We start from the raw sequence: 16,136 nt of genomic DNA, 5'->3' as shown, positions 1-16,136 counted from the left end.
AAACCAAGTTAACAGCTATTGGCATTTATCCACAATAAGCTGTAACGTGATGTAATAAAACACAGCTAATAAACATGATTGGTTCACAATGAAACTGTACAAGCCATTAATTCACACTGAAACAATACACCTGACTGCTGTTTTAAGCAAAAAAAAAGGCTTAAAATTCTATTTTATTCAAACTTGAAAAATGCTTTGAACTAGTTTAAATACATTAATCCCCAAAGTTTTACAGTAACTGATGAATTTCAATCACTCACACAACCACATTGTAAATCCCTGAAACATGGATTTATTATAGGAATACTGATAAAACCTTAACAGATACAAATGATACATCATATAGTGTCTTACACCTCAATGGCAAATACTTGACTCAGATTGGTAGGTGCATCACTCCTACTTTTACACTCTACTATCATCCTCTAGGACCAAATGGTTTAAATTGAACTCACAACAGCTTGCAGTTACCTAAAAGCAAGATTTTTTTTTTTTAAGTCAAGCTATAAAAGATTCTTCTGACCAGTATTTCAAAACTTTTGGAAAGAGAACACCCTAGTGGGGACTAAACACAGTATGCAAGGAGTCATTGCAATGAACTTGAAAGTCATTTCAGAATCAGCATCCCTGAAGAGATTTAGTGTACAGCAGTACATCCCTTGACATCAGTAACATGGTGCATGTTTATCTGTGCATCTTAGGACCTTATTGTACCAGCAGGTCTTAGGACTGTTGAAATTAATCTCATTCTGGCAGAAGCTTCCTGTGGAGTAGGGCAATTCCTAAATAAAAGGCACTCTGTTAAGAGTGACATCAGAATTATCAGCAATGCAAATGGATAACTTGTAACATATTGAAGGGAAATGCTGCAGCTTACACGAGGTCTAAAATTAGGTACTTTTTGTAAAATAGGGAAAAAAATATTTAGAGCAGCTGTAGTGCATCTGTTTACATGCACACAGACACTAGCCATTGTACAAGCAGAAATCTTCCAAGTATCTTTTCCTCCAGTGCTTTTCTTACTTGGGTGAAACCAAGCTTCTACAGTTCAAGGTGACTCGCAGAACAGCCCGCAGCCCAGCACTGCACTGTGTCCTGCAGCCCACAGCAAGCATACTTCTAGAGAAGCTGCAAGTGTGATCCTCAGTAGTAGAAAAAGAGCACAGGCACACACTTGGTTGGTACCCCTTATTTCTCTTCATACCTTTCCTTTTACTTCCACCCGCCTTCTTAAAAAAAAAAAATCATCGTGGAAATACAGCTTTCCTTAAGGACAGGAAAAGTCATGCTTCTTAGTCTGACTAAAGGATGTGCAAAACAGAAGTAATTTCCCTGAGGCAAAGATCTTCAAGTCATGCCTAGCTTACATTGTCTATTCTTATTTTACTTGTTAAAATATTTGGCACACAGGCCTTGATCACTGACTGAGTCTTCCAGTATTATCACAGTCTGTATAATACATTGATATAATAAAGCAGAAGTTGCAAATGCTTCATTCTCTCATTCTGGTTTGGTTTTTCACATGTACTGATTAAAATCCCTTCCCTTCTCAAGGGTGGCATTGAGTCTCCTGGGCATGGAGGTAGAGTGAGAAATTTCTACTGTATTTAAAAGTTGTAATGAATACTGAATGCCTAAAAGGGCAATCACAGTAGTTTTGGGACTCAGAACACAGAGTAACAGGATGATATTTAATATCCTGTTACATACAGCCTGTTACTTGGTGAAATGTAGGTGAATAAATAGTTGCTTCTTGATTTTTATTATGAAAACCATCCAGAGAGGAAAAAAAGTCATGTTATGAGTGCCTCCAGTCTGAAACATGCAAGAAGAAAAGCCTGAAACCAAGTCTTCCCAGTTTTCCCTTTTAAAATATAAATTGCACTTGTACAAAGCAATCCAAAAAGCCTAAATAGCAGTAAAAATCTGAAGCTGCCTTGCTGTAACAAAGAGTATCTGTGTTCAGCATCTGAAGTACAGGCAACTAGTTTTCAGCCATTCTGCACACAGAGCCATTTCTTCTACACCTTTCTACTTTGAAAGGGCCTGCCATTAAATGCCATGCCACTGGCTGGGAAATAACAAGAAATAAAAAACAATAGCAGGTGTTTAAGGCCTTTCTCTCCACGAGGAGCTGAAAACTGTGGCACAACCCATGACCAATACTTACTACATAAATTAGCACACTCCCACCCAGGGCTTCCAAAATCAGTCATTCTTTCTAACATCTGCCACACAGACAATCACACCAACAGCAAGCAACAGCGCCAATTAAGCATTTTAAGGTCTTCAAAAATTCATAGCAAAGGGCACTTCTGAGAAAGTTATCTTATAGATTTGGTTTTAAAAACAGACACCACACTCACATTCAAGGGACATCCTTCACTTTTAGGCCTTTGTCACAAATCTGAATCTTTATTGTTCTGAAAGAAATGCTATAAACATAAGACTCAAAACAAGAACTCCAACTTTCAGTCTCAGAAGAGGTGTGGTTCAATGCCCATATCACATGTAACAAGAAAAAGTCTCCTTAAAAAAGGAAAAAAAATTACTGTAAAGTCTTTCTTATGAATGAAAATGCAATCCTTTGTTTTTCTCATTACTTTGTGTACAGGCGGGCATCAAAAAAAAAACTTTTGCATTTTCTTTTGAATTCTTGCTATGACGCTTGACGAACTTTCTGCCATTCGACAAATTCATCCAGAAGTACAGGCCCTGCAAACACAAAACTTGGAGTTATAATTTGCAATGTCTTTCAAACACCTTAATTTTCAGTATGAGGGTTTAAAACTACTGTTCTAGGAAACATCCATGGTAATCCCATGGTAAAATACTCAGATTAGTACAATCATTCCAATCCAAGTATGACAAAAAGTGAAAAAAACTCCCATTTTATGGAAAAAATTGTTCCCGATATCTGACAGGTGGAGTGAACTGAATGGAAGGTATAAAAATAATCTTACGAATCTTGCAAATAGCACAACTAATTCCTTCTTTCCAAAGTTTTCAAAATTGTGAATAACTACAACATGGACCAAAATGGGACTTAGGCAATTCAGTCATGGCATGACTGACTACCAGCCAGGTGGAAAGTTCAGCCCCAAGTACCAGCAGGTAGGCAAAAATTGTTAAGCTATGGTTTATTATATATGGTTTATTATATATTACTACAAAATGAGAGTTTGCTGTTCATAATTCCACTTGCAAGTCTACAGTTGCATGCAGCAAGCACCTTCACTAGATTGTCACTGAATACAAGCTGGCTCAAGTAAATCATCATACTATTTACATACTATACCCCTGATAAACAAGTAGGAAAAATTAATAACTGCAGCTTGAAGATGGATGGTTATCAGGGCTGTTTTTGTATTCATTGTTAGAAAAAAAATACCTTACAGTATTGTTTCTCTAATAGAAATTTGTTCTATGCAATTTTAAAATTCTCTGCCAATATTTGAATAAGCAAAACATTAAGAATACTTACATGCACCATCTTCATCATAGTTGCTAAGATCTGCATGGACAGTTCTGCTGAACTCTAGTACATTGTACCACTGATCCTTGTTCATAACTCTATACTTCGATTGCTAGGAAAAGCAATTGCAAAATATTAAAATGTCAAGTGGCATTTGGTACTCCTGCATCGCATTTATCTTTTTATCTTCAATGAGTTCCTAACAAACTATTTAATAGGTAACAATGCCTATGACGTACTTGATTTTCCATTTTTAATAATACTACACATGAACATATTTTGTAGTTATGAAACACTATGAAATGATTTCTTGGAAGATCAGAACAGAATCATATTCCCCAAAACCTGGAAATCAGTTAAGTCATCCCTCTAAGCCTCAAAAACTGATAAATTTTTGCCTTGCCCTAAAGTGGGGCATGTCTAGCTCAGATGTATTTTCAGAATGAACTATTAAAAAAAAATTAAAAATCTTCTTTTCTCCAGGATACAATACATTCTGATCATAAGAACATAAAAAGCAAACTTGAAACGCAGTGCAGATGCAGCTGAATAGACTAGTGGGGTTCTACTACTTACTTTCAAATTTAGATTTACAGTAAAACCAAGATGGAATTTTTGCTGTCTTTGATAAGAAAAGGGGCTGGGGCATAGAGAGAAGATAAGGATTGTGATGCATACAAGAACATCACTGTTTCATAAGCACATTGAGCAAGGTAAAGGGAGCAATATGGATACATTTTTGAGTTAAAAAACCACAATATTCTCACAGAACAGTTCAACTACTATGCCAACAGTCACAAAGTCAAGGAAACATGTACCTCCAGGTATTGATAAAATACTGAAAACAGTGGCCAAGTTCTTCCGAGCAGAAGAGCTAACATGGACTTTGCAGTATCAATATCAAGACTTCGCTGGTCTTTTTCCTAAGGTTGAATAAAGAAAGCACAGAAACCAATCAAGTACAAGCTTGTTGAATAAATAAAAGTAAGAACTTTCCTAACATTTCAGCAATCTTACCCTTGCAAAATCAAAGGCGTATCTGTAGATATTCTTAAAGGATGAAATGTCATTCAACTGTGACCGTAAGAAGTCAAATTTACTCTGTAATTTTTCTGTACAGTCACACCTTAAAAAAAACAACAAAAAACCAAAACCAGAACATTAGGAGTTCAAAACACAACATCAGGCAACAACAAAAAAAAAATGCCAGCAAACACAAAAACCTGAAATCGCCAAAACGCAATCATTAGATATACAGGAGTAATACTGTGAAACTGACTTGAAGAATCTTGAACATGCTCAATATTTGCAGCTTACTGAAATGATGAATGCTGGCTTCTGTAAGCAAATTTTTTGTTTTAAATATATCAGCAACATAATATGAAATGCATGCTTCACATTTCAAATAATAGTCTTTTAATTACAAACTCTGTAATCTATATTCATACCCAGCAGTATCTTATCTACCAATCACTATGAATGTTTGAAGACAACATAATTCAGTGGGCATTAAGGGGTAAAATCCAGCTGTAAATAATGGGAAAATGTAAACCCTAAACATGTAGTTTTCAAGTGTGTGTTTACAAATGGCAGGATTGAGCAGGCACTCTGCAAAACATACTAGTCTGCTCATGTTTTATGACTGATAATTGCAAGCTCTGACAAAACATTAATCACCTGATTAATAGTCAGTAACTATTCAACTGAAAAATCAAAGGCTGTATGAGAACATACAGGTCCACTAGTCAACAGGATAAAGCTTTGGCAAAAATAACCCTTTGGCAGAAAGATCTCCTTGTACTTTACTCAGCAAGGAAATAGAAAATGGGTCAGATTCACCAACAATGCCAAAGGAGAATGCAATTTAACTTTGCTAATCCTCCAGCAAATACTCACTCAATAGAACAGTTATAACAGGACCTTCTATTCTTATAAAAAAGCTGCCATGAATAAAAAAGAATAAATTAAAAAATCAGCCTTGCCTTGTATCCTTCATGAAGGAGCATACTTTCAGAAATGCAGCTGTACATAAATACTTCCTCTGGTCATGTGTCCCCCTTTTAGCAGCCTGCCTCTCAGAGAATACATTTGCACCTCTAACAGCTCCACATGGACTTGTCACACAGGCCCCCAGCAAGGGCTGCTGAGATGCTGGGCTTTGATGCTGTACTTTGCCCACAGCTGATACTTCCTGTTCCTCAGATCTGCCAGCCTGTGTGTGCACAGCTGTCTGTCAGTCTGTCTCTCAGACTGTGACAAGAGAAATGTAGCAATTCCGACTGATGCAACCTTTTATTATTTCTTGTCCCTAGCAGCATCTACCTAAAGCAGCACTGAGTCCTAGCCAACACTGGTGTTAAATAAATAAAACTATTAGCTAATTAGGCTACATATTCAGATGACAACTAGTATATTCTGTGATAAACCATATAACGAATTGAAAAGAACTCTTGTTAAATGAGATTTAGTAAATGTAACAAAAAATAAAATTACTTTTTTTGTCTTCAGCCATTGAATTGGTCTGCATTTTACTATTTAATCCTTAAAATGGCATTATGCTATGCTAGAAAGGCATTGTGTTTTTTATTCATATCTCTTCTACTGTTCAAAGCTTCATATTTCTACCAGAATGTTCGACACATCTGAGGACAAATCTACCTATTTAATCTACTTAAATGCTCAAGTTTTAAGTGTACTAGTGACATATAAAATATTTATAGTGGGTTTATCGCACATTGTTAAATATAATTTGATAGATTATTTACCATATTATGGGTAAACTCCAATTTCAGTATGTTTAAATTTCTTGCAAACTTGGTTAAAATTGTTCAAATAATCATAAATCTAAGTGCAAAGTAAAATGCCAGCTATTGTCTACAATACTATTGGCTATGTGTATTTTAATACACAATTTATTCTTTTGAAAAAGTTGGTATGAAAATGAGCAATAATTAAGTATCATGACTCCTAAGCAATTTATTATCAGTGCGTTTATAACCAAAAAGCCAGATGGATCATGCTCAGACCAGCACCAACCTCTGGATCCTGACACACAGACATGTTTTGGTTTAGCTGTTTATTTCTGTACCTAGCCACTGACTTTCTTACCAAAAATAGGCAAGGAGTTGTCAAACTCCTCTTTTACAGAGGCACAGCTGCCTGTGTGGCTGCACCATAAAACAGATGACTGAGGTCACCCATACTTGGAATAATCTTCCTAATAGCCAGAAAAACCTTCTAATTAATTAGCACAAGTGAATTTACATTAAACTCCTGTACAGATACTAGAAAAAGATGCAATTTCTCAAACTGTCTTTACTGAAAGATAGCACTGAATAGTTACCTCAAGATCAACAAAATTAGACATTAGCTTACTACATTCTCTTCTCATCCCTATGTCACATTTTTAACAAAACTCAAATTAGAACCACAAACTGAATGTATTTTAATTTCTGTTGAGATAGAGAGATCTGAGGCATAGCTAACATGGACGAACTGATGATTCATTAACTCCTACTCAGATAGTCCAATGTTTTATATTTCATAGCTATTCACATATACTTGTCTTTTACTAAAAAGAAAAATCAGTAGATGTTTACAAACATTAAACCAAAAGCATTTAAGGTTATTACATACATTTCATCCTAAGAAGGATGAAATAATCGGCCTAGCAGAGGTACTTGATTCTCTCTGCCATGAAGAGAGCTTGCATATATACATACATATACATGTATATGCACACACACACATACGGGGCAGAATTCACCCCACACCCCACCTACATAACATACTGGAAACCTCCCAGCCTAAGTTGCTTAGGTCTCATAAGATGATATTTAAGTTGAATTCACCTTAATTTTGACAGTATCTACCTCACCACACATTTATTTTTCTCATAAACAGCAAACCTCACCAGTGTATTACAAAACAATATGCAGAGAGAATGCCACTTCAAGATTCAGGCACCCAAATGCTGCCATCTGTCAATTAGGGATGTCCTAAGCTTCAGGTGTTGCCATTCATACAGGACTAGCCAAGCAACCTCTAGGAGCAATTGAGGTGACCAGTCATTAGGTGTTAGGGCAAACTGGATATTTCCCTAGGCTCCATTACACTGACTGGATCTCCAAAGATTGCAGTAAGAGTTTAAGAAATCCAGCTCTTGCACATAAACCAAACATTTAGGTATCTTACTATTGAGCTGAATCCCACCCAGCACTGTTCATGCAATTATCTTGTGTAACATTTCACGTATTTTGAAATAAATATTCTATACCGAAGTCTATGTGGAATACACTCTAGGGTTTTAATACATTTCAATCTCATTTCTTCATGCAAAAATTACAAAGAAAAGAAATAAGCTGTGTAAGCATGCAATATTTTACTGTTTGAAGTGTAAAACCCTTTTCCTTCAAAATCTTGTCAGACTTTTCAAGAGAAAATAGATAACCCCATTCCAGATGGAATCCCATAATATAATCCTCCCTTCCTAGTAAGCAACAACAGCACAAGTCTACAGCTTTATATTTTCTTTCATCATGGTTTAACCTCAGATGGCAGCTAAACATCACAGAGTTGCTTGCTCACTCCCAGCCAAAACCTGCACGTATTTTTTAGCCAACGGATCTTGAGCTGTGCTATGTGAGCATCTCTGCTTCACCCAGCTGCTCAGCCAGCTTTTTAGAGAGCAACAGGGGGAGCAAACATACACATCAACTGCTTTAGGCTTATGCAAGTGCTCTCACCAGAAGTCTGTTTCTATGAAAACACACAGCAGTACCCTATTTTCAGTATTAAACACATTTAGACTACAGCATGACCAGCTCTGTTCTGAAAAGAACCAGAAGACTTCCAGTCAGCAAATTATTAGAAACAAAGTCTAAAACATGGGCCCTGAACAGGTGCCTGATTTCGTACATGTCCGTGCTTGCATTCTATGAGACTGGCTAACTCTTGAAAGCTTCTATTTGGGTGTAAGAATTAAATACTTCAGATAAGTAACCAATACCCATTCACTGTATCTGAAAAATCATGCACCCAGAATTTAACCTGTCACCCTTAATTTCAGGCAATTTAATAATTTCCACTCCTAATTTAATTTCTGGTGATAGTCACAAAATAATCAAGGCAACTGTCAGAAGCCTGATCCCAAATCAAGTAAGAGTTGAGAGTCAGTCCAGAGTCACTTTCTCCAGAGTTTTAAGTAACCAGAGGGTATATGCTCGATACAATTTCCCAAACCAATCCACAAGTGACAGGGAACTCTGCTCTAGCTGCAAGAGTAGTTCCCTATTTGTAATATTAAATGCAGTGTATTAGACAAGACATCCTTAAAACACTAGGGCACCATAAGTAGTTACACAAAGAACGAACAAAAGTAACAACTGACTCAAGCCTCGCAAAAAACTGATTACTTTAATGTAAGAAATAATCTCTTAAGGCAGAGCATTAACTAATCAAAAATCCAAATGCAAACAGAAAGAGCAAGAAGTTAATTTATAAATTGAAAAGGTGTTATTTAACCTAAGCATTAAGCACGGCTTCTGATGTGCATCTAATAAATAACACCAATAGCCAAAATTACTATCCATGCAGTCCTCATCTATAAAGCTCAGAAATCAGTAAAATCTTTCCATAATATCAGTGCTAAGATATGCTTATGTGCATCTCCAGATCTACTTATTTATATCTGCTAACTGGAATGATATTTTAACATATGTTTCAAGAAAAGGAAGACATCAAAACCTGACTTAACAAGGTTTAGACAATAATTTAATCCTTTGAGTTAACTCAGATTAATTTTGCAGTTGTGGACCAAAACAAGAACTAAAAGCCAGCTTTTTTGTGTCTTATTTCCAACATACATGAAACAGAACAAGAATAGTTAAGCTATAGGTACAATTATAAAATTAGAACATTCTATTAGATATGTAAAAACACTCTTACTGTAATGAGGTCATTCCTTTTAACCATTCTTCCTTGGTAAAAAATCCCATGCTTTCAGCCTCTAGTTTCCAGGCTAAAACTAACATAATAATCTAGGGGAAACAAAAATAAAAATAAGGGGAGGAAAAGGAGTCAGTACATAAGAAAAGGCTGATTTACTAATGTCCAAAAACAAAACTCTAAAGCATTCCAACATTCTAGCAATTGTGATACGTGCTTGGTCTTCATATTTGTTACCATTAAAAAGTTCAGCTACATGCAATTTTTCCCTCAAATTCAATTTTTGAAAATTAAGTATTACTAAAATAAACCCACCCAAAAAACCTCACACGCCAGCCATGTAAAACTGATGTATTCAGCTGAAATATCTTAGATCAGCTCCTACAAGCAGGAAGATGAAAAACTCTCTGCTTAGTGGAGTTAAGAGTTATACACAGAATTTAACCTTATCAAATATCCCCTTAGGTGTTATTAGCACTATGAAAGAAACTTACATTTTCAGGTTCAACACCGATGTCTTCACAGAATTTTTCCATTCCTTCAGGGCCTACAACTTCATCAGGACCTTCAAAGCAAAAACCACACCAGAGTGAAAAATCCAAGCAACATTCACTGCTCATAAGAGTTATGAACAATAATTAGGCTACATTGCACCCAAAGTATTTCTAAAAACATTGAATTACACTATTAAGAAGCTTTAAAGCAAGACCTATTCTATCAAGTGCAATTGTGTAGACATATATCTGCTACACCAGAATGCTTGTGCTGTGCACTGTCTCCCTATGATAGCAGATGAAGCATCTTAGTTTTGTATCTGAGTTCTCAAAAGACTCCATTGAGCTTCCTATTGACCAGCTCAACTCCAGTAACTGCGGCAGTCAATTGTTTTAGCACAATTTGGGTACTGCTACTCTCTGCTGAAGTTACTTTATGAATAATGTTCTTAAAAAATTATTTTATTGCCAACAAAAAAAAAATCTAATTCTGTCTGAGCTACTATTTCAGATATTATTCTTTCGATGGTGCTAACATTATGGGTTTACACTAACACAGAGGGTGAATCTACAAATAATGTAAGATGAGTTTTACAATGCTGAGTAAAACAAACAAAGTGAAAACAATAAATTGAAGAAATGCTGAGCATGTTAGCCATATACAAAGCAAAAAAAAGGTTCAGGACTGCAATGAAAACAAATTGATTAGGACCACAACAGTTAGTGTTATGCTGTCATTTCTCCATTTTAACAGCGAAGTCTCTAAAATGCAGCAAAATAGTGCCTTTAAAGAGTGCATACGGACACGCACTCTAGGGCATTTGTTCCTCTAATCTCTCTGGCTTCAGTTATTTTGACTAAGCCTCCAAAAATGACTCCTACCGGGCAGCCAAATATTATTAAAAGGCCTGTCAACACAGTATTTTAATGTGTCCTGGATCACTACATTAGCATTTAATGAGTATGAACTAATGTAAAAGGCAAAGGTTTTAGTTTCCAAAACAACATACCACTTCACAACTTTTTTGGCAAATTTTGCTACTTATAATAGGCAGAGTCCTTGATGAATCTGTCTCCACTTTATCTGCTGTCAGTGCAAGCAGAAGCCTCTTTAAGAGTTTGGATAATGTGCTTTGAATAACTACTCACTGTGAGATAAGAACATCGTCAATAAAACCTATTGAGAATGGCTACTTCTGCAGAAAAATAAAATCCAACTGACACTTAACATCGTGAATCCCTACCTCCTGAAAAATATTGTAAAGGACACTTTGTCTAGGTAAGCAAGGCCAAACAGTGTTAGATAGAAAACTCTTAAAAAAACCCCAGCAAGTTATGAAGAGAAACACATACAAGGGTTCACTGGTAATGACAAGTAAAAGCTTGAATGAGTGTTTCTGGTCCAGAAATCATACATAAAACTCATACACTTATAAGTATGTGTATAGTTTTATCTTTTAATGGAACCATTTTATCTTCTATTGTATATAATTTAACTGGAATTCTAGCTCATGCTGGAAATGTGGCATTTTTTAATTGCTGGTTAATTAAAAGTATAACCTCCTACATTCAATTCTTGACTCAATAACAAAGCCAAAATTTACAGACATTAATTCTGAAGAATGTGCAAACAAATTTATCACAAGAAAATTAACTTTGAATTATTATTTCCCTAGAAAAGACTCCACTCCAGAGGAGTATGCATCAAACCTAAAGTATAGAGCAGATTACTATAAACAAGAGTAGTTCATTGGTGTGAAGACTGCAAGGAAAATATCAGTCTTGATAAATATACTCAAACCAATTGCTGGCAGATAAATCAGCAGCTCTCTCCATACTAAGATCTGACAATTATTGAGTTTTAATCACCAACCAGCTATGATGGACTTTAAGTAGTGACCAGACAAGAAATTAATAATGATTCAGAAATCCTGAGTTCAGAAACCATAGAATTGGTAAATAAATAGCAGCAATATACACTGCATATTCACTTAAAGCATCTATTTGATGGCAATTGTGAGCTGGTTGAAAGAGACTACTTCAAATACTTCTGGAATGAAACATTGATATTTAGAATATAAAAATATATAAAAAATTCTCAGATGGAAAACCAGTATAAACCTCTACTATTTTGTTTTGTAAAACAGAAATCCAAGGAGCTTAAATCATGACCTATATCATTACCCTTCCAATATGATCACAAAGAAGATATAGTTAGACACATAAGCATCAATCTGAATTATCTCTCAATGTCCTGACTTGTACTTGACAATTTCAAAGCAAAAAGTGAATCACTCAGTATATCCTGGCTCAACATTGTACTGCTCAATAATTGTTGCTTCATTTTAAAGTTATAAAGCTTAAACAAAAATAAGTCAAAAAGAACAAATACCAAGAATGTAATAATAAAAGCTTTCCTAATTCAAGTGCATGTTATAAGGAAGCAAATACGGACATATTTTTATGTCTACATCAGCATACAAAAAGCAAAATGCAAGTAGCATTTTATGTATTGCTTTATTTAAAAAAAAATCATATAGTTTAAAACATGAATGCATTGCATATTACCTGCATATTCATAAAACCAAGCCAGGCACTTTTTGCTTGAAAAATGTTCCTCTCCACTTATTACTTTACCAGATGCTTGTGATCTGCAGTAGCAAATAGAAACACAGGGATGAACAGTGTTATTTTAATGACACATGTGAAAACCAGGAACAATTAAATTACACAACATTTATTATAAATCTACTTAAATTGTTTAATGAGGTCAGTATACATCTAGAGTCATGCTGAATTTCATAAAAGGCAACTGTGTCATCCTCAACTGCTGTTGGTACATAAAATTACCTTTAGATTACAATCATCTCATAGCTCGATTTATTACAACTATTACTTTTCCTGAAATACAGAAGTACTTTTATCTTGTAGATATTAAACAAAAAAACGCCACACAGATGGCCAAAATATCACCCCTCAGTAATTCAAATGCCTCATTATCTATTTTTATTTATACATACAGGCATTTAATGTTAGGTCTCTAATAAGCAGCTTGATTTTGAAGAGTGCTGAACATGCACAGATCCCATTAAGGTCAACAGAAGCTGCAGAGTTTGACATATTTAAAAGTCAGGCTATTTATAGTTAACCATCCAAATCTGAGAAAAATACCCGGTCAATTGGTTTACATTATACATGTAATTAAGCATCTACAAATTCTATAGCTATTTGGTACGTATACCAGAATAGCAGTGTGCAATCTGTGGCAAGACTGAAGCTGCTCAGCACACAGAGCTTCCCCCCATCATTGTTTTCATTATGTAACACACAACCCAGTTTGCCTAGGAAGTGAATTCTCTAATTCATCATCCATTAAAAGAATGCACAGAATTTCTTCCAGTAAAAACACCGACTACACAAAGGCACCTTCAGTCAGTAAGGAGTTGCAGCACCTTTTCAATGCATCCTCCTTTCAAACACAAATTACAGACTTTTAAAACAAGCTAAGGTTATTTCTAACAATGAGGTGAGAACTAATCATATGAGAGGCTTTAAAATTATGCAGCTCCCACACTGCAATTTTAAAATTAAAATGTCAAGCAGGAGAGGAATAGCTCAATTCTGAGCGAGATGAACAACTTTAACTCCCATGTATCATTTTTAGCTTCACTGGAAAAGAACACAACACTCTTAAGAAGAAGCATTCTGTGCTGAAAGCTAGAATTAAAGGAGTCCTACAAACATTCATCCATCCATCCATCCAACTGGCATTGGGAACACAAGTCACCAGAAAGAGGCAGAGTCATATGGTGTGCTATTGCTTATTGGCTTTATCCAGATTAACGTAGATCTATTTGTAATCACTGATTTTACTAAAGAATATTACCAATAACTTGTTGTGTAAGAACATAATGCCAAAAATGCTTGTGTATCTAGCACTTTCTGATCACCTAGCATGAACTCTCACTGACATCATAGTTTCTGCCCAACAACCAGCTCCCTGTAGAATCTGTGGTTTTTTTTCTTTTCCTAAGCTAAAAAACACTAAGTAAAAGAAATTAAGATCCTACATTTCCGTTGACAGTCTTCTAGAAAGACAAACTGAAAGTGAACACATGCAAACAAGTGCTAAGATGAGTAAGGAAACTGAAATTTGGTATTACAAACCAGAATAACTTAGTTTTTAGAAGGATACAAAGTAAAGTATGAGAAAATAGAAGCGTTCCCTCTAAATATACTTTGAGGCAGAACTATGAGGGAGTAGAGTGGTACAGAGGATAATGCTGGCACAAGAAGAGATTTATAGGCAAGGAATAACAGATTGAAACTAAAAGGTCATCAATGACTACAAAAAGTGAGCTCTGGAATGGTTACCCAACATGAACAGTCATAATAAAATAAGAGCCTGGGTACTTCTAAGCTCAAGTTTGGCCAGTCAACGAGAAAGGCCATACACCACAATTTTTTGCAATAGCCATTCCCGTAGTGTGGATTTCGCAAGTCCTTTGTATCCTCATGTCCTCAGGACGTTAGTCGTAACTACTGCTCTACTCGCATACTTAACAAGGTGTAAGGGATGAAGCAGGCAGTTACTTCGGGAAAGCCACACTGTAAGCTCCCGCTGCTACGCATTAATGGTTTATCATTCTAACACCAACTTTTGGGTATCTCGGCATGAAGCGGTCTTTTTACAGTAGTTAATGAACACGATGCTTCTGACTCCTGTATTTATTAGGGAAACCTTTCCTGCTCGTTTTCCAGTGTGCTGACTAATCCTTCCAATTCACTGCGAAAAAGCAAAAACTTAAAAAGAAGAAAAAAAGGGGAAAATAAAAAAAAAAAAAAAAAAGAGGAAACGACAATTTAGCACAGATCCTCTGAGGACTGGCAACCTTAAAGTGAGGAGAGCCGCCTACCCCAGGGAGATAGAACGAATATGGGGACAAATGGCAGAACTGGCCCTTGAGGTAGAGCCAAAGGCAAAGCCAGCCGGGAACGGGAGCCGTTCCGTGGCACTTCTCGCCGAGGCGTGACCACGCCGCACGCCGCCGCTGCGGCCGCACGCCGAGCGAGCGCCGCACCTGCACCAGACGTGCCCCCCGGCACGACCGCGGCCCTGCCGGGCCCCACACGGCCCGCCCGCCGCCCCGGGGAGCCCCACGGCCGCCGCAGCCCGGGGCCCGCGGAGGAGCGGCCCGGGACGTGCCCGCCGGCACCGGCCGCCGCCCCGCGAGACGGTACCTGCCGAGTTTACATTTCTTGAGGCCGGTGTCGTCCGCCGCTGCCGCCCCCGAGGACTTCCTCTTCTTCTTCACCGGCATCGTCCTGCCTCGGGGCGGGGCCGCCCCGCTGCCGGGGCCCGCAGCCGAGGCCCCCCCGGGCTCGCTTCCCCTGGCCGCCGCCGCCTCCTGAGACCGGCGGTGAGGAAACGAGAGGAGACCCCGTTCCTGCTGGTCCTCCCCAGCCCCACCGGGCGCTGCCGCCCCCCGCTCGCCGCGGGCAGACGCCGCCGCCGCTCCGTTCGCAGAAGCGGGTGTCGTGCCGGGGGCGGGAGCGAGCGCGGGCGGTATCGGCTGCGGAGAGAACGGCGAGAACGACCCGGACACAGACGGCGCCGGGCAGGAAGTGGTAGCGCCGCCGGGGCGGGGCCGCGCCGGGACCCGCCCCCTGGAGGGCGGGGCTGCCGCCTGCGTTTCCCGGCCGGAGCGGGGGCCGCGCGCGTCCTGGTCACGGCTCTGCGTTTGCAGCGAAATAAACGGGGGAGCGCCACCCCTTCCAGGCCTTTCAGACCCGCGCAGTCACAGCCCACAGCTGGGGGGGAGCTGGGTGTCCTGTCAGCGCTGGAGGCGGGTTCGGGGCTGGGACAGCCAGCTGCCGAGAGTCGCGAGCGGTGGCGGAGTTCAGGGGCAGCTGCTGGGTGGGACGGGAGGCGCTCCGTCCTTTTAGAGACACTCTAGAGAAGCGGCTGGGATCTCTGAGCGGGGCGCGGATCTGCACTGGCCCGCGAAACCACGGGCAGCCACAAGCCTGTGCTCCTGGTGGGCGGTCTGCGCATTCTCCCAGCGCTCCCCGGGGCCGGTACCGGGACCGCAGTTCTTATCCGCCTTGCTGTATCGGGCACTACGGGCTCCGGGGCGAGAGAAACACCCCAGGTACTGCGGCGGCCGTGACACCGTGATGCAGCGGATGGTAGGAGAGCTGCTTCGCTGAACGGGAAGCCT

At 38.7% G+C, this 16,136-nt stretch overlaps 1 protein-coding gene across 1 annotated transcript; it reads right to left on the bottom strand.

Annotated features, from left to right (window-relative positions):
- Positions 1-276: 276 nt before the first annotated feature.
- Positions 277-15,538, bottom strand: DCUN1D5 (defective in cullin neddylation 1 domain containing 5). The gene is made up of 8 exons (XM_036381666.2): positions 15,157-15,538; positions 12,484-12,566; positions 9,916-9,986; positions 9,422-9,513; positions 4,493-4,601; positions 4,294-4,398; positions 3,485-3,587; positions 277-2,715 (listed from the first exon to the last, which is right to left on the bottom strand). Exons 1-8 carry the CDS (start codon positions 15,234-15,236, stop codon positions 2,660-2,662), a joined length of 699 nt encoding a protein of 232 aa, XP_036237559.1. The 5' UTR covers positions 15,237-15,538; the 3' UTR covers positions 277-2,659.
- Between the last annotated feature and the right edge of the window lie 598 nt (positions 15,539-16,136).

This window comes from Molothrus ater, chromosome 2 (assembly GCF_012460135.2).
Source record: "Molothrus ater isolate BHLD 08-10-18 breed brown headed cowbird chromosome 2, BPBGC_Mater_1.1, whole genome shotgun sequence".
In the NCBI taxonomy this organism is placed as follows: domain Eukaryota; kingdom Metazoa; phylum Chordata; class Aves; order Passeriformes; family Icteridae; genus Molothrus; species Molothrus ater.
Note: the sequence above shows the minus strand (reverse complement) of the source record. Positions and strands in the feature narration are given on the sequence as shown.

Excerpts from the sequence above, each read along its gene's own strand:
- DCUN1D5 (XM_036381666.2), bottom strand. The coding sequence starts at position 15,236 with ATGCCGGTGAAGAAGAAGAGGAAGTCCTCGGGGGCGGCAGCGGCGGAC. Across the intron at positions 9,987-12,483 it reads TTGGTTTTATGAATATGCAG|GTCCTGATGAAGTTGTAGGC; the intron begins GTAATATGCAAT and ends TTTGCTTTGAAG. Across the intron at positions 2,716-3,484 it reads CTATGATGAAGATGGTGCAT|GGCCTGTACTTCTGGATGAA; the intron begins GTAAGTATTCTT and ends TTGTGTTTGCAG.